This window comes from Mus pahari, chromosome 2 (assembly GCF_900095145.1).
Source record: "Mus pahari chromosome 2, PAHARI_EIJ_v1.1, whole genome shotgun sequence".
NCBI classification, from domain to species: domain Eukaryota; kingdom Metazoa; phylum Chordata; class Mammalia; order Rodentia; family Muridae; genus Mus; species Mus pahari.
Window position 1 is genome coordinate 162,506,991 of NC_034591.1, and position 23,634 is coordinate 162,530,624.

Here is a 23,634-nt window from a genome sequence, read left to right on the forward strand (position 1 = left end):
TGTGGTTCTGGGGAGCTGCACTCTGTAGTGGCCCTGGGGGTTAAGGCAGAAGCACAGGCCTGTGTGCTGGGCAGGGACCACTGTTGACCTTCCGTGGTTCCTGACTAAGCGGAAGTGGCAGCAGATACTAGGAGAGTTGTCAGTTACTAATTGGTAGCAAGTATTATTTATTATTTATCTTTCTGAGTTATCGCCATTGATAAGAGTCTGGCTTCCTGCTGTCTTAGCAGCATAGCTTCCTGATTGTTCATTGTAGATAAAGGGATGGCTTCTCAGGCGAGTTGCTGCAGGTTGTAGATCAAACTTCCATTTTGTTAAATTTCCCCCAATTGTTTATTCAGTTTCTTAGTTGTTCCCCTCAATAGTATGAGCTCAGTTGAGAGAAACATAATCTGTACAAGTATGTGGAATGGACCCAGTTTTACATTTGTTTTCAGGATAGTATCTGACTTTGGATCAAAGAGGGGCTGAGTTTGGTAGTACACATCAATAATCCCAAGTTAAGAGACGGAGGCAGAAAGACATGGTGACCAAGTCCAGCCTGAGTGACTTAGAGAGGCTCTAATCTCTAAGAACAGTAAAAAGGTCACGATATAGTTTAGTGGTAGGGCACATGTCTGGCACACATGAGCTCTAGTTCAGTGTATGTGCATGGAGAATGCTTAGATTATACAAGCATCAATTCTGTTTGTTTTCTGCGATGCCAGAGTTGGACTTATGTACTCGTCATACGCCAACCACTATTGAATTCCTCCAAGGAACTAAAATTGCATATCCAGTTCACTTCGTGTCTAGGAACTGTCCAAGCCAGCAGAAACTCCAGGTACCCTAAGTTGCTTCTGAAGGACCAGTTAGATTGCTTCAGGATGCTTCATAGTTAGAACTCTCCCACAATGCAAAGGGCCTTACCCCGAGCTGTTCGGTGTTGTTTCATCGTTGTATCTGTTGACTCCTTCAACACTTGGACCATGGTGTACCTTAAATGCAGAGGGAAGGGAGGGAGGGAGAGGTGAGGAGGAGAGAAGGAAGGAGGGAGGGGAGGAAGGAACAAAGGAAGGAAGGAGAGAGAGGGAGAAGAGAAAGGAGGGAAGGAGGGTGGGAGGGAGAACCTGACATGGTCAATACTGTATATACACACACACACACACACACACACACACACACACACACATTTACTCTGGGATAGACACAGTAAATTGTGTGTGGGGTGGGGGGAGAGAGAGATAAAGAGATAAAGAGAGAGATAGAGAGAGAGAGAGAGAGAGAGAGAGAGAGAGAGAGAGAGAGAGACTATGTTTCAAATCATTATACATATTCTACATATAAGTGGCACATTTGCCATTTTCCCTCAAGATATGAGGCCCTGGGGGAGGCAAACCTTAGAAGACATGTAGGCATTTTAGCCCCATATTTCAAAAATCACTTGAGGCTGGGTAATAGAAATTTAAAAAAAAAAAAAGTAAATTACTTATTTTTTTTTAATCAATAAGTAAACATAGGCCCTTGCTCTAGGTATAAAATAGGTTACAGGTAAAGAGCCTCAGCATATAAACCCAGAAATTAGGCTTAAGCCCTGGGTGGCAGAGGTGGTACCACAGTGGCCTTAATATTCAGTAAGAAAAACGCCCTACCCCCATTCATGGACCCATCCAGAAAGGTGAATTTACAATTCCACTTACTGCAAAGTGTGACCACAGAGTTTTTCCTAATTGCCATTAAAAAAGAAAGTTAAAATAGAGTTGATAGGCACTCAGATAACGTACTGAAGAGGCGTACTTGTATGAGACGAGTACTTTCCTTCTCTCATTCTAAAACCACCACTGCAGCTTAGTACAAATGGGAAGGAATTTCCCCAGATCTGTAAATGCCTTTTCTCAAAGAGGAACGCCTGAAGCCCCCCACTGATTTTCTCAACAGAGCGCACTGCGCCTTTGCAGAAAAGAATGAATGTTACTGTGGCTCGCTCTTTTTTGACAAGGAATGAGGTCTCCTGGAGGCAATTTTGAAAGGAAAATTACTAGCACTTATTAGCATTACTAGCATTAGCAGTCAGAATTCAGTTCTTTCTTAAGACCTGTATATTTCCAAATAGCGTGCCTGTATTTAAACTGTTTCCTGGAGATTGTCAGTTCGTTAGCAGAGGGTATGATCAGCTGTTTGTGTTTAGAAAGACAGACTTCTCGTTCACCAAGTGGTGTTCAATTTCCTGTGTAGATCAAGAACAGTTGTTAGTGCCTGACGTGGTGGCGCACGCCTTTAATCCCAGCACTTGGGAGGCAGAGGTAGGCAGATTTCTGAGTTCGAGGCCAGCCTGGCCTACAGAGTGAGTTCCAGGACAGCCAGGGCTATACAGAGAGACCCTGTCTCGAAAAAAACCCCCCCAAAAACAAAACAAACAAACAAAAAAAAACAGTTGTTAGCATGTAGCAATGACCAAGATCCTAGAATCTTGGTCATGACATGACATGAAGTCACTAATGCTGTGTCTCTGCTCTGGGATAGATATCGTTGTTAAATTCGTATCTAATAATCATCACTAACCAATTCTGACAACCTACAAACCTGTAGCAAAACCACTAAGACCTTTGAGTACAGCGATGGTTGTAGCAATTTTCCAGTGTCGTTCCATAAATCAATAATCTTTTGGTAGATGGAGTTTAGAAACCTAAATCAATATCCTGTTAATCATGTTTTGCTATGAGATTTAACACCTACCAATAGCTGACTGAAGGCTGAGAAACAGATGTATGAACCAGGGGACCTCTGAAGGCACCACACATACATATGCACACACACGGGCACATACACACAGGCACAGAAACATAGACAGAAGGCACCATACATATGTGTGAACACATGCAGGCACATACACACATAGGCATATAAACACAGACACATGCATACACATATACACAGGAGCATAAACATAGGCACATACAAATAGGAGGCATCACACATATATGCACACACATAAAAAGACACATACAGACAGTAGGCACCACACATTATTAAAACCATTCTTCGTGGTGGAAAGAATATTACCTAACAGCAGGGACACTTGCGTCTTCATGTCAGGATTAGAGATTTGGTTAATGACCAGTTAGCACATCAGGTTTTCTAGTTCCCAGAAAAATTCTTCTCGGTGTCTATGCCCCACTTCAATTTATTTTGTGACTTAAGCAAAGACAGTCTAAAAATAAAATTTATTTCCATAACAAACAATTCCCCTAAAAAAGAAAAGAAATGAAAAGAACAGAAACAGTACCCAATCATATGATAAAATTTTCTCCCTGGAGCTAGAGAGATGGCTCAACAATTAAGAGAGTTCTTAAGGCTCTTGCAGAGAACCCAGATTCAGATCCCAGCCACCCACAGAGACTCACAACCACCTAGGGCCAGTTGATCTGATGCCTCTCTGACCTTTGTGGGCACTGCACACAAATGCTGCATATATTCACAGTCAGGCACACGCATACATGCACATAAAGTAAATGTATTATGAAGCCATCAAGCAAGAATTTAGCTCTAAAGGTGTGAGAGTCACCCTTCACATGGCAAGTGTGTCTGCAGAAAGTAGGATTGATATTATGTGAATCTGAATATGTCACAGAAATAAATAAGCCTGAGGGGAGAGCCACCCTGTGCTTAAAGAGCCCCGTCGTGTTCCCTGCTGTGGGGGTGGAGCTAACTGTGGGAAGCCTGGATGCAGAGGGTATAACTGAATCCTGCTGGCTCCCAGGTGGATAGCAACCCCAATGCTGGTAACATCCTGGGTGTCATGACTGTAGGATCAGTGCAGAATGGCCTAACTTGTAGAAACCTGTGGTGGTGGCAACCCAACCAGGGTGCTCTTTTATTTTTATTTATATGTTTGTTTGTTATTTTTTGAGACAGAGTTTCTCTATGTAGCCCTGGCTATCCTGGAACTTGCTCTGTAGACCAGGCTGGCCTCAAACTTACAGAGGTCTGCCTGCCTTTGCCTCCTGCAAATGTTGGGATTAAGCTATGTGCCACTACCTGTGATGGTATTTTTTTAAAAAAATAAAAATAAAAAAGTTTATTTTCATCTTTATTAATGTGCACCTGTACACATTTCTATGAATGGCTGCTACATGTGTGTAGCTGCTTGTCGGGGGCAAGGGAAGTTATTAGACCTGGAGCTAGCAATTTAAACAGTTTTGAACTGCTCAGGGTGGGTACTGGGAACTAAACTCAGATCCTCTGGAAGAGCAGCACCTGCCCTGACCCCTGAAGACACCCACTGTGTGGTGCCTTAGGTTGGGATCTAAACTTTACTTGAGCTACATAAGCAGAAAAGGTTTAGGACAACTGAACAAAAATCTAGCTATACTCATAAAACAGATTATTGAAGCTCTTCAAACAATTCCGAGAAGACTGATTTTTCTTGAGGCCTTAATACACTACCAAGAATTTGTCCTGTTAGTCCCTTTTTTCTATCTTCCCCCAAGGAGGCCTAGAAGGTGTGATCTTTTGCAAGGAAGACTGTTTTGATGGCCAGAAAGCCTAGTCTACTTGGCAAGTTCCAGGCCATGGAAAGATGCTGTCAATAAATAGATGATAGATAGATAGATAGATAGATAGATAGATAGATAGATAGAAATAAAAATAGAAATATAATCTAAGTTGGATGATCCTCAGCAATAACACCCAAGGTGGTCCTCTGGCTTGCACATACATGTGTACACTCACATACACATCACAGGAGTGGAGGCCGAGGGGAGGGAGAAGAAGAGAGAGAGAGAGAAACGGAGATTTAGGACACCATTCCTTTAAGAAATGGCTTGCAGTCTCTTAGAATAGAGTATATCTGTACCACTATCTTAACACACTCAGAACACTCATGTCTGTATATTGCTTGATCCAATAGGACCAGGAACTAGGATTATACAGTGCATGATTTTTAACATTGAGCTAGTGTGTGTTTACATTGAGGTGTGAATAGGTTTGCGCGGACCATGCAGACATAAACAAGTTACACTAAAAAGTGGCTCAAATTCCCATGATGCTATTCCCACTGCACTGCCTTCCCTCTTCACAGCAGGCACGCATGGCATCATGGGAGTTTGAGTCTGGCTTACAGATGCTTCGGAATGCAGGCACTGCCCCACAGTGGACACAGGAAAGAACTGCAGCCCCTTCAGTGTCTTCGGGGCAGAACTTTTTGATCATTTTGTTTGATGACCAAACACCAAAGACTTGGAATATGAATAGAAAATTCACCTGGCTATGAGAGATATTTCATTCTAAGCAAAATGTAGAGCTTATGTTGGCTTACTATTCACTCAGCTACGTTCCCATGCTCATTGGGCTAACAGATCAACTTTTCCTTTGTAATGTGTCTCCGTTTACAAATCTCCAAGAGGAAAGAGAAACACGAGATTTACTTGTGCTTGGCTTTCCAGATGCCATGTTTGACTTCCTCTTAGAAACCCCGATGCCTTGCATTGTGGCATGCCTCAACAGACAAACTTACAAACTTACATACTTATTCACATAAGTAGATACTCGGGTCATGTATTTAACCAACTGATTGAAATGGGGTTGGGGGAGGTGGCTCTGTGGTTAAGAGCACTGCTGCTTTTCTAGAGGACTTGGGTTCAATTCCAGCACAACTGTCTGTAACTCTAGTTCCAGCAGATCCAATGTTCTTTCTGTCCCCTGAGGTCACCTGGCATATATATATGATTTAGAGCCAATCTTTTTTTCTTTCATTTGTTAGACTTGATTTTAAAAGATCAATGAAATATAATAAACCACATGATCATCTCAGGCAAAGGGGGGCCTTTGACAACATCCACATGCCTTCATAATAAAATTTCTGGAGAGACTAAGGGTATGGGGAACAAAGTCCAACATAATAAATGCTATATATAACAAATTCACACCCAGCATCACCCCCAGATGGAGAGAAACTTGAAACAATCCTGTTAAAATCAGTAACAAGACGGGGCCATCAACTCTTCCCACTCCTTTTCATTATTGTTCTTGGAACACTAGCCGGGGCAATAAGACAAGAGAAAGAAACTAAAAAGATATGCAGAGGGAAGAAGAAATCAAATGATCCCTATTTTCAGATAATATGATCTGATAGATAACAGATCCCCAAAATTCCACCAGAAAAGTTTTAAGAATGATCTATATTTACCAAAGCAGCAGGATACAAAGTCAACTTGTAAACATCATTCTATACACCAACAACAAACAGACCAGAAAGATAATCATGGCCACACTTTCATCACAACAGCCTCAAAGAAAATGCATTATCTAGGGGGTAAAAGCCCTCCACAGTGAAAACCTCAAGTCTCTGGAGAAGAGAGATTGGGGTAGAAACTGGACAATGGAAACAGCTTTCCTGAAACTGATCCTAGCAACAGAAAGCAGAGCTGCCCTGAGCTGCCAGAGGGGAGAGTCTTCCTGGCTCTTTGGGATGCTGTCAGTCAGTCCCTCTCTTAGGATTGAAGAGAACGCATAATTGCTCTTTTACAGCCCACAAAGGAGTGCTCACATCAGCAGCCAGAGTGCCCTGGGCCACCTGTGTCCTCAGCTAGCTTTCAGCTCTTTCCTGTGTTCCTGAAAACAGCAACCCCAAATGGCCTGGGCAACCGCTGTGCCTGTTGCTTTTCTAGGTACCCCAAAGCCAGTCGTTTCAAGCTTCCCTTGTCAACCTGCTCTGCCTTTGTTGTGTACAATGGCTGAACCCCCAGAGTGACATGCAGAAAATGACAGCCACCCATTTTCAGCCCAAGGAAGACCCCCAAGGAGCAGGAATAACAGATGGAACTATGCTGTCTACCCCAACACAGTTGCTAAATAAATCTTAAATCGAAGTACTAATTACATCATAATTTCTAAACATTTGATAGTGGTGTGAGCCCTGGTTTCTAATTTTAGAAGGTTGTTCTCATGTCTCCTTGCCTAAACCACCTTTATTCCTACCCTTGTCTGCTTTCAACTTGAAGTCACCATGTTTGACACTACCACCAAGGGCACGGCCACATGTCAGTCTCCAGTGTCTGCTATTCCCCAACCCCAGTCTGCTTTTCACTCACCACACTATAGTTAAAGGTCTCTCTATGTCTGTGTCTTCCATTAGACCGAGACTGTGTCACACCCTGTCTTTACCCAGGGTTCCTAGTACAAATCCTAGGATGCAGAGCTGGTTCAGAAACACTGACTGGGGCGAGTCTTGCTCCCCAGAAGTCTGTGGTTCTCACAGTTGTTCTCTGTCCAGAACTTTGGAAAGCCCTGGACATATTGTAAGTGACCATAAATTTTAAAACTTCTGAGATCTTAGCTTGCTTTTCTCTTTTCAGGACTCTCTTCTCAGAACCATACAGGACCGGAGGAATCATGTCCATGATTGCAGCTTTCTACAGCAACAAGTCTATCCTCATCACAGGGGCCACAGGCTTCCTGGGCAAGGTACTCATGGAGAAGTTATTCCGTACCAGCCCCCACTTGAAAGTCATTTACATCCTCGTGAGACCCAAGTCTGGACAGACACTGCAGGAGAGGGTTTTCCAGATCCTCAACAGTAAGGTATGTCTGTGGGCAGTGCTGTGTATGGTGAGCAGTGCTTTGGGGCCAAGTGACTTGATACATGTCTCCTTACAGATCTGTCATGGTTAATGTTAACTATCAGGATCTAGACTCTCCAGGAGACAAGCCTCCAGGAACCTGTGAGCAGGCGTGTAGGGGATTATCTTAACTAGGGTATTTGAGGCAGGAAGAACTCCCCATAATGAGTGGCAGCGTTTGCTGGGTTGGGATCTTGGACTAGCACAAGGATTTATAGCTCTCTAACCATCTGTGGATACAATTGGACCAGTTCCTTCAAGCTAGCCCCTGCAGCCTTGACTTCCTGGCTAGGATGGACTGTACTTTGAACTGTGAGGTAAAGTAACCCTCTTCACCCTCAAGTTGATCCAATAGTGAAACCTGAGGTGTTTTCCCCAGGTAGAGCAGAGGTGCTTACATTATATCAAGGGCAGGAAAAGAAATCAACTTTGTACTCTTTGTAACCATCTTTGAATCTGAAACGTTCCCACTGGTCTGTTTTGGGTACTTGTTCTCCGTTGTGAAATTTGAGGTAAGGCCTGACTGGCAGAAGTGGCTCACTAGAGGGTGACCTTTGATGTTGATGGCACTGAACAGCTCTGAACACCATTGCCCAATCTTGGTCCTCTCTTGGTGTCACAAATGTGGTTCTGGTGGTATCCCTTTTAGTTTCTTCTTGTCTCACAGCTATTGTCTGGATGGTTGATGGTTCTAGAAGCCTGAGTATTCAGTAACCTGTCACCACTAGGCTTAGCTCCTGAATTTGCAAGGCAAAGAGCATCAGACAGCAGAGAAAGCGTCAGACTTGGTCCTGCTCATTCCTTCCCAGACCAGAGAATCAGCCCAGCATGGAGAACTTGCCATAGTTGCCTAACCCACCTACATCTTGTTTATCTATACAATGGATCAATTAACAAAAGTGATTTCACAGGGATTTGTGAGGATTAGATGAAATATCAATGCATAAAATACTGTATTGCATAATATAAAGATATTATCAATGACCTCAGTTCTTTCACCCAGAGAAGCTCTTTTGTTCATTATCCCTAAAGCTACACTGTGGATTACCAGAACCAGTTTCCTACTTACATCACACACACACACACACACACACACACACACACACACACACATTCCCACACTTGCTCATTTATCAGTTGACCGTGGCTTTTGTATGAGACAAAAAATAAAGATGAATCGGTGGCTTTTTTGGTATTGTGCTTGAGATGGGATCTTGCTCTGTGGCTTAGAATGGCCTCAGACTCTATCTTCCTGTCCTACCTACCAAGGCTTGTGCCACCACGCCAGGATCATTAATCTCCCAGATTTCATGGATCTGTGATGTATCCATTCTCATTCAAATATGTACTTAGCTAGCTATTGCTCCCTGGCTTATGTGAATTCCAAACATGTGCTGAAATAGACAGTCTCCACTGTCCCTGAAAGCCAGCTGATGGGAGAGCCAACACACCCAGACACTTGGGATCCAAGGTGATTGATGGAAGGGTTTCCATCTTTTACCCCAAGCCGCTGATGTCTCCATGGATAACACTAGCAATGGGAACCAAGCTAGGACTGATTCTACAGGAAAACTTCTGGTCTGGGCAGGAGTAAGTGTCCATGCAGTGTCAACTCTGCAAGACTGCTGCTGGGATACATCTCCCATGACTGAGAAATACACACATGGCTGCCAATGAGGAACCCCCCCCCCCACTGTCTTCACTGTAGGTTACAAAATTCCTTTCTGCCCTAACATCTGTGCCATTCTTGAACCAGAGTCCATGGGATGCTAGGGAACTCTCAAAACTCAAATTTCATATACATCAGCAGGACAGAGATGGGGTAAACCATTAAAGAAATAAGGAAATTAGACAAAGAAAGTCCTTTTAAATGCCAAGCAAGAAGACTGGGCTATATCTATTAAGAAATGTACTTGGTAGGAACTGAGAAGTCTCCTTGAGAAGGTAATATAGCAGGGTAAGAAGTAAGTCCCTTACCTGGTCTCTGACTGGACTCTCCGCAAAGAGGCCTCTTTACCATCACGTTTTGTGGCCAGTTGCTCCACCTTCTGGAAGGTTCTTCCTTGCCCACTCCACTGCTGTGGTGGTTGAGGGAGATTCTCCTCTCCTTGTCTTTGGCAATGCATTCTTGGATCTGCAGCAGAAGGTGGAGGCCAGTGGGTGTGTGCATACTTAGGGTTAGGTGTTCTGTGACCCTGAAAGGAACAAGGAAACCTCATGGTTAGTGCATAGTGTCTGTCAGTTTGTCCCAAGTGAAAGACATGGGGTGGGGTGGGGGGGGGGAGGGATGAAGAAGAAGTACAAGAAGGAACAAGAGGTTTTTTTTTAGTGAATAATATCCCAAACCTAAAATCCTGGAATGCCCTGAACTTCTTCATTCAATAGACACAGATTGAATTATCTATTACCAGCACTGGACTAGGTGTGGAGGGTATCCTAGCTCTCCCAGGAGGGAAGTGAAGAGTACTGATGAAAAGGCCTTAGAAAGAAAAGAAGGAAGGAAGGAAGGAAGGAAGGAAGGAAGAAAGAAAGAAAGAAAGAAAGAAAGAAAGAAAGAAGAAAGAAAGAGGGAAGGAGGGAGGGAGGGAGGGAGGGAGAAAGAAAGAGAGAGAGAAAGAAAGAGAGAGAGAGAGAAAGAAAGAAAGAAAGAAAGAAAGAAAGAAAGAAAGAAAGAAAGAAAGAAGGGAGGGAGGGAGGGAGNGGGAGGGAGGGAGGGAGGGAGGGAGGAAGGAAGGAAGGAAGGAAGGAAGGAAGGAAGGAAGGAAGGAAGGAAGGAAGGAAGGAAGGAAAAAGAGGCCTTAGATCTCAAATTACAGACAAAATATAGGGTTTGGGCAAATCCATTTGAGGAGATAAATAACACTTGTCACTCTTGAAATGGCTTCATTCTCACCAAGTCTTAAGAAAGCATAAAACAAGGGCTGGAGAGCTGGCTCAGTGGTTATGAGCACTTGCTGATCTTTCAGAGGACTCAACGTTCAGCTCCCAGCACCTACGTGGTGACTCACAACCATCCATAGCTCCGGTTCCATGGGATTCAGCGCCCTCTTCTGGCCTCTGTGGGCAATGCACACACAAGGAACGCAGTTTGCTTCTGGTTATCTAGATGTGCCTAGGATTATGGAAGAGAGGACATATGTTCTGTCCATCAAAACTCATAGGTGCTTCCTTCTCCTTCTGTGGAATATGTAGCTGCTGCCTCCCTCTTCCTGTTTCCCTGATCTCAGAGAGAGGCAACTTCCAAAGAATTTTTTAATCCACTGGGCACAGAGGACCAGAAAAGACTCATCTTCTTACTTATGGCCCCTAATTCTTAAGTCTTTTCACTTTATTTACTTACTTACTTACTTACTTACTTACTTACTTACTTATTTTTAAGACAGACTCTCACTATGCAGCTCTACCTGGCCTGCAACTTGCTATATAGACTAAGCTGTCTTTGAACTCTTAGAGCTCTTCCTGTCTCTGCCTCCCAATTGCTAGGTTTAAAGGCATGGACCCACACATAGCATTATTCTGCATTTTAATAAGCTAAACATGTCATTTGGCATGTTACATTGGACACTATATAAACTTCCATGGAAAAACAGAAATTATTCAATAAGCTGTTAGTTGTCCCTGAGGCGAATGAACTTTGGAATACAGAGGATGATCAGGCAAGCAGGGCTCACAGCCATGACTTCAGCTCACACAGCACAGCTTGATTTAAGACACTGTGCCAATCTGACAGCTACTAAGATCAGAGAGAGCTGTTCAACACAGTGAGGGGGGCTCTGGAGAGGAGAGGAGGGGATGGGAGGAGAGAAGAGGGGAGAGAAAGGGAGGGGAGGGAGCAGAAAAGGAGAGGGAAGAGGAAGAAAAGGGGGAGGAGGGGGAGAAAGGGGAGAAGAGAGCAGAAGAGGGTGAGGAAGGCAGGAAGAGAAGAGAGAGCACTCCCTGTTTGGCAGCTTTGGGAAATAAAGAACAATAGTCTTGTTTTTAAGGACCCATTAAGCAACAGGTGCTGTGCCAAGCACAGACTTTCATTATCATATTTAATCTTAGAAATCCTTGTCAAGTGTTCATTCTATGTCACAGATGAGAAATTAATCCCAGAAAACTGTCCTCTCCCCCAGGCGGTGTGATCTGTGCCAAGAAGGTGACACAGCAAAGGTGAAAGGCAGTTCTTCTGAGAACCAAGGCACTGTCACCTCCTCTCAGAGCTGCTTCCTTGGCGACAAAATTTTAAAAGCCAAAGTGCTGAAGCCCTGTCCACCTGTCGGTCAGCACCTTTCTCTTCAGCATGGTCCTGTTAGAGCACAGAAACAATCTATATTTGCTCTCCATCTTCTAGGCTAACTCTTTCCTACCCACACATGGATTCTCAAAGCACACTATGGAACCTACCTTGTGGGGATAAAGATAATTAATATGTGCCACCATTAGTACTGATTATAGGTTCTTATAAAAAGTTCTGACAAGTGCAAGACTGTTCTCAAGAATAGCCTTTTATAGCGAATCTCTAATTCTCTAAGGTTACGGGATAATTGGCATCCCATGATTAGCATCTTAAGTAAACGTGCAGGAAAAAAGAAAAGAAAAAGAAAGGCCCAGAGAACTTTAAACTTTGCTCTTGTGACATGAAGAATAAAGACCAGGATGGAGATTTAGCCCAGGTTCACATGATGATAGGTCTGATGTCTTTGCAGAATATGCACACTGCTGATACACACCTATGGTGTGTCACTAATCACAGTCATTGGATGCTGGTACTAAGCACAGGTGCCCATGATTCAACTCAGAATTGTTGATTCGGAACTTTCTACACCTTCCAGGCAGTCCGAACCACACGACCACAGCACATTGCTGTGTGGTGTAATGGCAATGGTCCTCACTGAGGCAGTTGAAACATTCCAGATCAACCCTTTGCAGCCCATGGGAAAGCTAGCAAAGGGGAAGAGCCTGATGCTTTATGGTGTGTGTATGTGTGTGTGTGTGTGTGTGTGTGTGTCTGTGTGTCTGTGTGTGTCTGTGCATGTGTATTTGACTTATATTTTGGATTCATAAGTTCTTCAGTATGATTTATATAAACTTAATCACAACTAGACTGGAGCTAACACCCAATATCCCTGGTACTTCAGCTCCACACCTGAAAACTCCTTAGAGTCTTTCTTTCACTGTAGAGCTCTGGAAGGTCCACAGTCTGCCCTTTAACTTAAAAGACCTGACCGTTTTCCCACTCAGAATTAAAGTACCAACTAAACAAGTGCTGGCTTATTACTAGAACTAGATAATATAGTTCTGTTTGAAGAGAGGGGTTCAATAGAGGCAATAGAGATCAGAGGCTCTCATAAGAGATTAAATCCAATGATGGCCAGAAAACAAAGCCAAACCCTTGTAGATGCCCTCCCAAATGAGGCACGGAGTCACCCCTTCACTGAAGTGTCCACATTCTGGCTGTGAACTCTTTCAAAAGTGGTGCACAGCATAATGTGTCTGCCCTCCACCCAACTTATGCTCCTCTCTAAAGTTATAGTGTCCCCAGAACTACAAACAAGTTAACAGTGGAGGAAAGTTATACCAAAAAGATTCAAAGAGGCTCATACAAACTCATTTACCCAAAGGCAGAAATCACAAACATTTCACACTAACTCATACATTTGTTGTTCAGCTAAAAGAATTATCATTGGGAAACACTCGACTGTAAAAGCATATTTGTGATTAAGAGTAAAACTGTTAAAGATCTGTCTCCAAGAGACAGAATGAATCCAGGACATTTAACCAACCTTACCTATCCCAGATGTCAAAACAAAGCATTAAGGACAGCCTAACTTCCTAATTGTTTCCAGAACTGAAATGACATCTATTGATGGCCCAGCCCTACCATGAAGATGATGGAAGCTCAGGTTCAGGCACTTGCTGGCTGCCTGTGGGATTGAGTCCCTTCCTTAGTCGTCTTCACCCAGCTCCAAGGATGTCTTTGAATATGCTCTTCCCTGATGCAAATGCAATATGATTTATTTGACTACCTAAATTTTTTGTGGTTTTGTTTTTGGTTTTTGGTTTTGTGTGTTTTGTTTTGTTTTGAGATAGGGTTTCATGCAGTACAACTTGGCCTCAAACTGGCTAAGTAGAAAAGATGACCTTGAACTTAGAACTTTAGAGCTGAGATCACTGTTGTGCATCACCATGCCTGTTTTTATGCAATGCCGGGGGTGTCAAACGCAGAGTCTTAGGCACGGAAGGCAAGCATTCCCTGCCAAGTGAGCCGTATCCAAAGCCCAGATTTAATGTTTTATTACTCAACCAAAGAGCCTGCTACTATGAATCAAGGAGCATACAGTCTTCAGAGTATGGTGACAAAAGAGAACTTCTCTGATACTGCTTTATGTTTAAAACTCAAAGACTGATCTCATCTACTCCCAACAGTTCCAGACATTTATCTCCATGGATGCTGTATGAAAATTCCATCTTATCAAAATAGGCTGGACCAAACACCATGACCAAAACGCAAGTTGGGAGAAAAATGGGTTTATTAGACTTACACTTCCAGATCATAGTCCATCACTGAAGGAAGTCAGGACAGGAACCTGAAGGCAGGAGCTGATACAGAGGACAAAACCGTCCAGCACAGAGGAGACCTTCACCCCTTCATGTCCAGGGCAAAGTTCAAAATATGCACCCAACTGATACTAGACATGGCTTCTTCAGATGTTCCCAGAGTTGGGATCCAAGTTACACCAAATGTTTGAAATAAAGTGGAAACAACCTTCACAGAAAATTCTTGTATTTCTGTAAACCAGGTTTTGAGTGCTAAAATAAAAGGCACCTCTGCAAAGAGGGCTTTTATGGCATTAACAAGGCGCTTGGCATGTGGATTTCTGTTTCAGCTGTTTGAGAAAGTCAAAGAAGTCTGTCCAAATGTGCATGAGAAGATCAGACCCATCTCTGCAGACCTCAACCAGCGTGACTTCGCCATCAGCAAGGAAGACATGCAAGAACTTCTGTCCTGCACCAATATTATCTTCCACTGTGCAGCCACAGTGCGCTTTGATGCGCATCTGAGGTAAGCTCCCCATCCTCTTGTCGTTTATGGCTTCGAGATGTCCACATACTAACTTTATCTTTTGTAATGCTCAGCATATCTCAGGTTACCTTTGTCTTTCTGCTCAGTCGTGTATATTCAGCTTCTTGGATTATTGTGGTAATTCCCCTTTTACATTTAGATCTTTGATACATTTGAAGCATTTTTATTAGTTCATTCATTTATTTATTATTTATTCATTTATTTAGAGACGGGGTCTCGCTACAGAGCCCTAGCTGTCCTGGAACTTACTACATAGAATAGACTGGCCTGGGATTTAGAGATCTGCCCTGCCTCTTCCTCCTGGGTACTGGCACTAAAGGTGTGTGCTGCCACACCCAGCTCATTTAACCCTGAACATGCATAGTCAGGGAAAATACCCACAGTGAACTGCTTGTGTAGACGGTAGATCAGTGAACTGCTTGTGTAGACAGTAGATCAGTGAACTGCTTGTGTAGACGGTAGATCAGTGAACAACTGCTTGTGTAGACGGTAGATCAGCGAACTGCTTGTGTAGACGGTAGATCAGCGAACTGCTTGTGTAGACAGTAGATCAGTGAACTGCTTGTGTAGACGGTAGATCAGTGAACAACTGCTTGTGTAGACGGTAGATCAGTGAACTGCTTGTGTAGATGGTAGACGCCTTTTGTTCTAACAGATGGTTAGCTCTCAAACAATGCTTGTCACAGGGTTTGCTTTTTCATTCTATTTGAGACAAAATTCTTGTCCTAACTTACTAAAACTGCTTCTTCCATTGATCGAGCTTTCTCAGATAATATCACACCATTCTAAGAGCTAATTTTGATTAGGGCATTAGCATTCAAAGGAATACCTTAATTATTCTCATGTGGTGCCACTTATTTAAACCTAGTGTAATTTTTCCAAGTTACCCTCAGATAGATTCATTTAGAACAATTTAACATTTTGGAAACACCATTCCTTCCCATTCCATTTTACTTTACTCGTGAAATTGATGAGGTTTTATGTGTCCACTAATGACTTCTTTAAGTACAGATACTCAAGCATGTCTGCTTTCAGGCCACTGTATTCTCTAGGTTTCATTTGGATGTAGTAGAATACTAATTTAGCATTTTGCCATAATTTTTAGAAGATGTTTTACTGAATGGGTTATCTGCATTCTAATTGTTTTAGCTTCTTTTGTTTATTTTCCAAACATTTCATTTTATAATAGTACAGCGGTTTTTGTAACTGGGCTTTCAGTGCTTTGCATCCAGTTAGTAACCGGTTTTTCTCCAATCATGGGGTAGTTCCTTATAGTAACATCAGGGGTTAACTGGCAATGTCTTTGTTACCCTGAAAGGCAGTATTTGTAGCTGTTCCCCATTAGTTATGGCTTTGGATAGAACTTGAAATGTGTGATCTTTTATCATTTCATTAGTAAGTTTCTTTGTGTGGGAAATGAATATAAAATGTCATTTCATTTTGTTCTGAAAGAAAAGAAAAAGAAGGAAAGAAGGAAGGAAGGAGGGAAGGAAGGAAGGAAGGAAGGAAGGAAGGAAGGAAGGAAGGAAGGAAGGAAGGAAGGAAGGAGAGATGGCACAGAAGCTGAGCTTGTATACTTACTGCTCTGGCAGGGGCCCCTAGTTTGGTTCCTCGTACTCATATCACATGACTCACAACTGCCTGTAACTCTAGTTTTAGGATATCCAAAGCCTCTGGCCTCTGTGGGTACTTACATCCAGATGCACACATGCATGCGTACACATACTTAATAGTAATATGTTCATGATGATACAGTTTTTCTCGTTTTGAGTTAGCTCACAGTAGTAGGTTTCCTGGTTCTGGATAAAGCATGTGTCCCCTTGAGTGAATTCTGGCCATCTTACTGTGTATACTGAGTTTATATAGCTTTCTACAATGTCAGCTACAGTTTAGAATTTGGCATCAATCTTCATGGCTGGTCTGGATCTTTACAACAACTAGCAGTGTTATTTCAAATAACTACTCTTAGTTCCCTCCATGTTATTCGTATTTTCCATCTTCTGGAGTTAGATTCTTCATTTGTTGGTTTTTGTTCTTCCAATGGCCACTTATGGAAGCCAGTTAGTAAATTCAAAGGGCCATGTTTTTTGTCTGTTATAATGATTAGAATCATGTAATCTCTAGACACAGTACTTACAGTGTTTCAGTGACTAGGACTAAGGACCCCACATACCAGGAGCATGTTACAATTTCATAAGTCACAGAACTATGAAGTCACGGACCATCCTTTTCCTCCTTGTCTCATGATATGTCTCAGCCATCTACCTATTACTGCAGTGCGTATAGTCGTTGCACATACACCAGTTAAAAAGCTTGATATATCAGCTACCAAGGTAAGTACAGTCATAATGTAGTATGGTAGTCACTGGAGAAGGTATACTCACAGTGTGGTACACCAGGTATGCTGGGTGTCTTTACTGCTTCCTTCCACTTCATCCTCTCCAGAGAAGCTGTGCAGCTGAACGTCACAGCCACCCAGCAGCTCCTGCTAATGGCCAGCCAGATGCCAAAGCTGGAGGCCTTCATCCACATCTCCACTGCCTTTTCCAACTGCAACCTGAGCCACATTGATGAGGTCATCTACCCATGCCCTGTGGAGCCAAGAAAGATCATTGACTCCATGGAGTAAGTTGGATCAGATGAGGGACTGGGCGGCAGCACGTGGTGAGGGGTTGGGCAGCAGCCCAAGGCTTCCTCTTGGTTTCTCTGGGGTCGTTAATGAAGTTATGAGGTAGGACACTTTGTAAACAAAGTGCTTTGGAAAAATGCTTTACTTTCTCTGCTAGTCCCTTCTTCCAGTAAGAGATATGCCACTGAAGAGGGGGAAGATAGAAATACCGTGTGTGTGTGTGTGTGTGTGTGTGTGTGTGTACTAGGAATTGATATATATGAATTGGAGCCAGGGCTTTGTGCATGCTAAGCAAGCACCCTTCCACTGAGCTATATATTCTTAGCCCTGAAACTCCCTAAAGAAAAAATCTTGTTAAGTATAGGGTTGCAGAATCTCTAGGCTACAACTGTATTCCTCACTTCTCAGCATCACTAGATAATAGAGTATAAAAGATCAGGAGGGAATTTTTGGAGTTGGACTGATAGGGGTCATGGCTGATACCTTGTTATCTGTGTGAATTGTTTTACAGTTGTTTCAGTCTTTCTGAGCCCCCAGGGCCTCTTTTTGTTACTTTTCCTGTTACTCTGACAAAATAACCTAACAAAAGCAACCTATGGGGAAAGGGCATATTTGGGTTCAGAGTTCTAGGGCATAGTCTAGCATAACACAGAAAGCAAGGCTGAAGGAGTGGAAGAGAACTGGCCATACTGGGTCCACAGTCAGGGAACAAGGAGCTCTTCCTGCTCATCTTGTTCTTGTTTGTTTTGTTTTGTTTGCCCAGGAACCAAGCCCAGGGGCTGGTCCCTACCTCCTAAGAATGGGTCTCTCCACCTTAAGCAACACAGTCAACACAACCCCTCAGATATAGGCCCAGAGACTAACTACCACAGATCCTACCTAACAGTTGTGATGATGAGAAAATTTATATAAGACAGTTGCCATGGTGTTGGAGGATAACAGGTTTGGCGAAGAATCTAATTCTTCCAACATCCAGCAGAGGGTTATCTATGGATGGAGTCTGCTAGGACAGACTTTCCAATCATAGCTGAACTGGCCTATAATCTGTGTTGTTGTTGTTGTTGTTGTTGTTGTTGTTGATAAACAAAAAACCACTTTCTTCATAGGACATGGTTCTCATCTCAGAAGTTTATTTCTGTTTTCTGCTTCTTATTTTGCTCCAACAACTTTAGCTTTGTGTCTTTTAAACTCTACATTTAAAAATCATACAAAATGACTGTTACATGGTAAATCTGCCAGTATATAATTCCATGCAGTATTGTACTTGTATTTAAAATACACTCCTTTTTAAAAGCTTCAGCTAAATTGGGACTCACTCCCTTCATTTCTGTCTCTCTTGCTGATGTTGTCACATGTCACTTAAAAATCTTCCAAATGGAGGCCATTTAGAGGAACTAGTACAAGGGAGAATTTCAAATTAATGTTTCCTCAGGAGAGCTGAAGAAAAGTCACATGTGGTTTGATAATACCCAGGTCCCCTGTACATCTGTAGAAAGCCCCAGAGCAAGTTCAATATGGAATTGGCATTTGTCACTAAGCTTTCATCTTATAGTGGTACCTCTTCCTTAACTGTGGTACCAAAAAAGGGCCCATCTGCTTGATTCAAGAACCAGAACTGAATCCCAAGGGCCTCATCCACTGTCCTCCCCAAACCTCTGAGAGTTGACCAGAGACAGGGGAAATAACATTCAGCTAACCACAGTAAAGGCTCCCTGGGCCATCTTCCCCTTCCAAACTATGTGCAGACACTAAAATACCCCAAAGCTAAAAGGAAACATGACCTTCCTTCCCAGAGAAGGGATTCTCCTGATGTCTTCAGTATGTCCAGTGCCCTGGCAAATATACATCACCAGGAAAAAAGTCCATAGCATTCAGCCAGTCATGGCAGAAAGGGAGAGAGATAGGAATGGTGGGAGAAAGAGAACAAACTGACAACAAGCATTAAGCTTAGAAAGTCCTTCCTCCCTGAAGATCATTTAAATACCCTGCAAAACTAACGCCCCAGACTGAGGATGGCTGCCTTCTGCATGTTGTTCTTAGGCATCCAACACCATGGTGGACTATATTTCACAGTGTTGCTTCCTTCTTTGTAAAAGCATCCCGTTCCACCATTCCCGATGTGTTTCCCCGCGACCCCAAAGGTAGATTCTTCTGACCCACCTGTTCTCTTGTATCTATCCCTGCTTCCCCAAAGCTTACGTGGGATAGAAACTGACCCCTCCTGAGGGTCACATGTGGCACCCTCTAAGGAAGCAGGATCCCAGGGACAGAAAAGTGATGAGACATATGAATAAAGCAATGGAATCCCTGCTCTCTGGGCCTGGCTAGAATCACACGCATATCAAACATATAAGCATGAAGATACAGCCTGGCTAGAGAAGATGAGAAAGGTCATCACGGACTTCCTACCATACTCTCCCAGAGAGCTATCCTTCAAATACTTGTAGATCTGTCTTTCTGAAGATAAATTAGAAGAAACACATTCCCCATTTCACATAACTATGTATAAACAATGAAGCTATTTGTTCCATAATATTAAAGAAGGATGGTGTAAGTTAGAAGAGCCTGTGCTGTGTTAACTGCATCAGAGTACACCTACTGCTACGATTTTTAACGGCTTTACTCTTCTTTTGAAGCAACTTAAATAGAGCTTTAAACTTGGGGACTCATGGGAATGAGGTGAAGTCAAACTTGGGGACATTCTGTGGGTTCAAAACATGTCCTTGGACATAGTGTGGGACATTCTGTTAATTCCAGAAATGTATGTTAATTCATGCAGTATCTTTTCTCCATGCTAATTGATGGTTTTGGAGAACTAATGGGAAAGAGATTAGCAGAGAACTGTAACTGAACACAGGAGAGGACCTCAGACATAGGAGAGGACATCAGGCAGCAGTCGGTGGATGGCATTTGTCACACTGCCCTCCCCTGCAAATCCAGAGGCGGACGAGATGGGACAGAAAGTGGTCAGTGGAACAGTAGAAGAAAGGTTACTTTAAAAATCTTTTGAGCTTGCTTTATTAAAACAGAATACCACCACTGGTCTGGGCATGGAGAATGAATGTGCAAAGCCCTGGGTTCAATTCCTAGCTCTGAGAACAAGTTAGGGATAGAGGAGCAAGAGAGATATGTTGCACTGGTTCATTTATAGCTGCATATATGCATGCTTGTCCTCAAGATAACCCAGGACTAGGAACAGATATAACCAGCCATCTTTCATGTGTAAAAATGAAGGGAACATGAATGGGTACACAGAACTGAGCAGTAGGGGCAAGCCTTCTGAGAAGTGCCATAGGCATTCACACCCATGTCTTTACACATCTATGGAGCCAATACTCTGTAAGACAAGCTAACTTTCCCCACTTTGTAGACCCTTCAGCTATGACACTTTGCAGAGAGCAGCTATTCTGTGTGACACCGACTCCCTGTGGCTGCTAAGTTCTGATTTTCTCTTGAAATTGTTTTTCTTTGCAGCCTTATTAAAATTAAACTTGGTTTTTTGTTTGTTTGTTTGTTTTGTAGTCTGTGTTGGTGTAGGATAATGGTCTCAGGTTAGTTAATTCATTGATTTGTAGGTGGTCAATTACCTACAGATGAGAGGAGGTGACACTGGTGACACTGGAGCCGCTATCCTCTGTATCTGTGACCTTTTGTCTTTACATTCAACCAACTGCCAATCTGAACACTGTGTCTGTACTCAGTCATTATTCCATAAATAATACAATAAGCACACTGCATTTAAATTATGCTCAGTGTAATAGGTAATTTAGAGATGATTTAAATACACATTAGGATATGCATAGGTTACATGCAAATCAATCTCCCTTGGATATCAAGGGTTATCAATGATACGGGTATGTGCCTGATCTATCATTCTCTTAGTTCTCTTGTGGTCACTTAATTCTTCTTGGCTTGTGTATGTGTGTATGGTGTGCATGCATGTATGTTCACATGTGAGCACAAAGATGTGTGTACACACATGTGTAAGCATGTGGCGGCTCAGAATTGATGTCAAATGTCACCCTTCCCAATAGCTTCTGTGGCGTTGCAAGGCAGAGTCTCTTGGCTGACTTGGAACTTGCTGATGTGGTTAGTCCAGCTGGACAGTTTGTTCCAAGGAGCTTGTCTCTGTGTCCCTGTGCCAATGTTACAGATAGGCCGCTAAATTGGCTTATATGGGTTCTGGGGCTCCAACCTCTACTATTCAACACTTGCATGGCCAGTGATTTATACAAATGTAATATTTGATGTAAAGTTTAATTAACTTGTATTTCTCTGTGTTTGGGATTTTCTCTACTTTTCCACATTCAACCCTAAGGCATCTGTGTGACCATGTTATATTTAGAACTAATAGAAGCAAAGGAAAGAAAATGAAACCATTATGGCCAATCTTTGTATTCTGCCCACTGTCAGGAAGAGTGATTAAAATTCATAGTTATGACTCTGAGTAGACTGTACCATCAGATGTAGTGTTTAGCCATTTGTCATAGGAATTGAGAGATAACTAACTGCTAACATTTCCTACAATTAAAATAGTACAGTTATATTTTCTCCTATAAAATCAGAACGAATGCGCTGAACACATCCATTTAAGGATTGCATGAACATGGCTGGCAAGGACTCTCCACCAAGCCTGATGACCTGCATTCAAGCGCCAGCACCCACATGGTAGAAGGAGAGAACTGACACCCACATGTTGTTCTCTGTGGCAAATGCACACTCCCCCCCCAGCATGCACACAAGATGAATAAATATGATTTTTAAATATTTTAAAAACACACGAACATATTCAGGCTGCCTTAAAATTTTAGATTATATCAACAATTTAACCAAATAGCCCTGCTACCTAAAAGAAGCACTACATATTTTAATGACAATAATGCTCTCTTAGAGGAGTGTCATAAGATGGGATTATTACAATGGCTCTGGCACATTTTTAATTAGGCAGATGCTTCGGTAATACCTATCACAGTGGTACAGTGTTCAGTAGCTGTGCTGTTGGTGCTTCTGCAGAGCTCTGGGCTCACTCCAGTTAACACCAGAATCATTGCAAGCCCTCAACAGTCATCAGGTTGTTAGCTTAGATTCTGAACAGATCTTTGGATGATGTCAGGGAATTGTTAAGTCTTGTAGCTGCTTTGTTTGTGGAGACACTGAACTTTTAAAAGTTAAAAACTAGAGGTTTAAAACTGGTACAAAATGACTTCACTGGATTATTCTGAATGAGAGGAGCAGCTTGGAGGAGGAGACCCTGAGCTGGGGCACAGTACCAGCTTGCTCTGGATATGGGCTTGGCACTTACACACCTCTCAGTGGACACAGTAATGAGACCTAGTATAGAAGCAAAGATAGGGGTTACATGTGATGCAGAAAATTACATATCCATGGAAATAATCAAGTGTCTGGGTGGGAGGATGCAGGTCCTGCCTTCCAGAATTTCAAGCCAGAAGGCAGAAGTTTTGTTTGACTGGCTATGTTTGTTTTCTCCTTCTCCTGTTGTACAGTGGATATTACTAGAATTTTTTTTTCTCTGCCTTCAGGTGGTTAGATGACTCTATCATTGAAGAGATCACTCCCAAGTTGATTGGGGACCGGCCTAATACCTATACCTACACCAAAGCCTTGGGAGAGATAGTAGTGCAGCAAGAGAGCGGAAACCTGAATGTGGCCATTGTCAGGCCATCCATAGTGGGCGCAACCTGGCAGGAGCCTTTCCCGGTGAGACCAGCACTTCCCTGCTTTGCTTCAAGCCAGGCACCTTAAAAGCCAACTTCTGATCATCCTCCTCCTCCTCCTCCTCTTCCTCCCTTACCCTCTTCTCCTCTTCCTCTTCCCTTATACTCTCCTCTTTTTGCTCTTCATTCCTTCTCCCCCTCTCTTCCTGTTCTTTATGACCAATTAGTATTACAAATGGGTGTGCACACCTGCATATATATGCACACCCATACACCCTCCCCCACATAAACAGACTGAACTGTCCATGGATAACAATTTTCTGAAACGTGTGACCAACAGAGATCTTTCTTTCCAGGGTTGGGTTGATAATCTAAATGGACCCAGCGGACTCATTATTGCAGTAAGTACAAAGATGAGAAAGTAACCCCTTGGAATGGAGAAGAGTAACAAAGGCCTTAGTGTTGACTTATGCTTCCTTGATGCAAAAATATGTGTGGTGATAAAAGGAGCAGCTGACCTAGAGTAACTCACTGGAAGATGAGGCAGCAGGAGGTTGCTTTTATCATCAGGACAGAGGTGACTGACATGCTCAGTTGCTTTTATCATTGGGACAGAGGTGACTGACACATACTCAGTTGCTTTTATCATCAGGACAGAGGTGACTG

General features: G+C 42.8%; 1 protein-coding gene across 4 annotated transcripts in view; it reads left to right on the plus strand.

The window, feature by feature from the left end:
- Far2 (fatty acyl-CoA reductase 2) overlaps nt 1-23,634 on the plus strand; it is a 107,744-nt gene that overhangs the window by 69,599 nt on the left and 14,511 nt on the right. For all 4 annotated transcript variants that reach the window (XM_029534436.1, XM_029534433.1, XM_029534438.1 and 1 more), the window contains exons 2-6: nt 7,335-7,560; nt 14,468-14,643; nt 17,110-17,289; nt 22,834-23,011; nt 23,325-23,369. In XM_029534436.1, coding sequence (XP_029390296.1) covers nt 7,372-7,560; nt 14,468-14,643; nt 17,110-17,289; nt 22,834-23,011; nt 23,325-23,369 — 768 coding nt within the window. In that variant the 5' untranslated portion in view covers nt 7,335-7,371. The remainder of the gene's footprint in view (nt 1-7,334; nt 7,561-14,467; nt 14,644-17,109; nt 17,290-22,833; nt 23,012-23,324; nt 23,370-23,634) is intronic.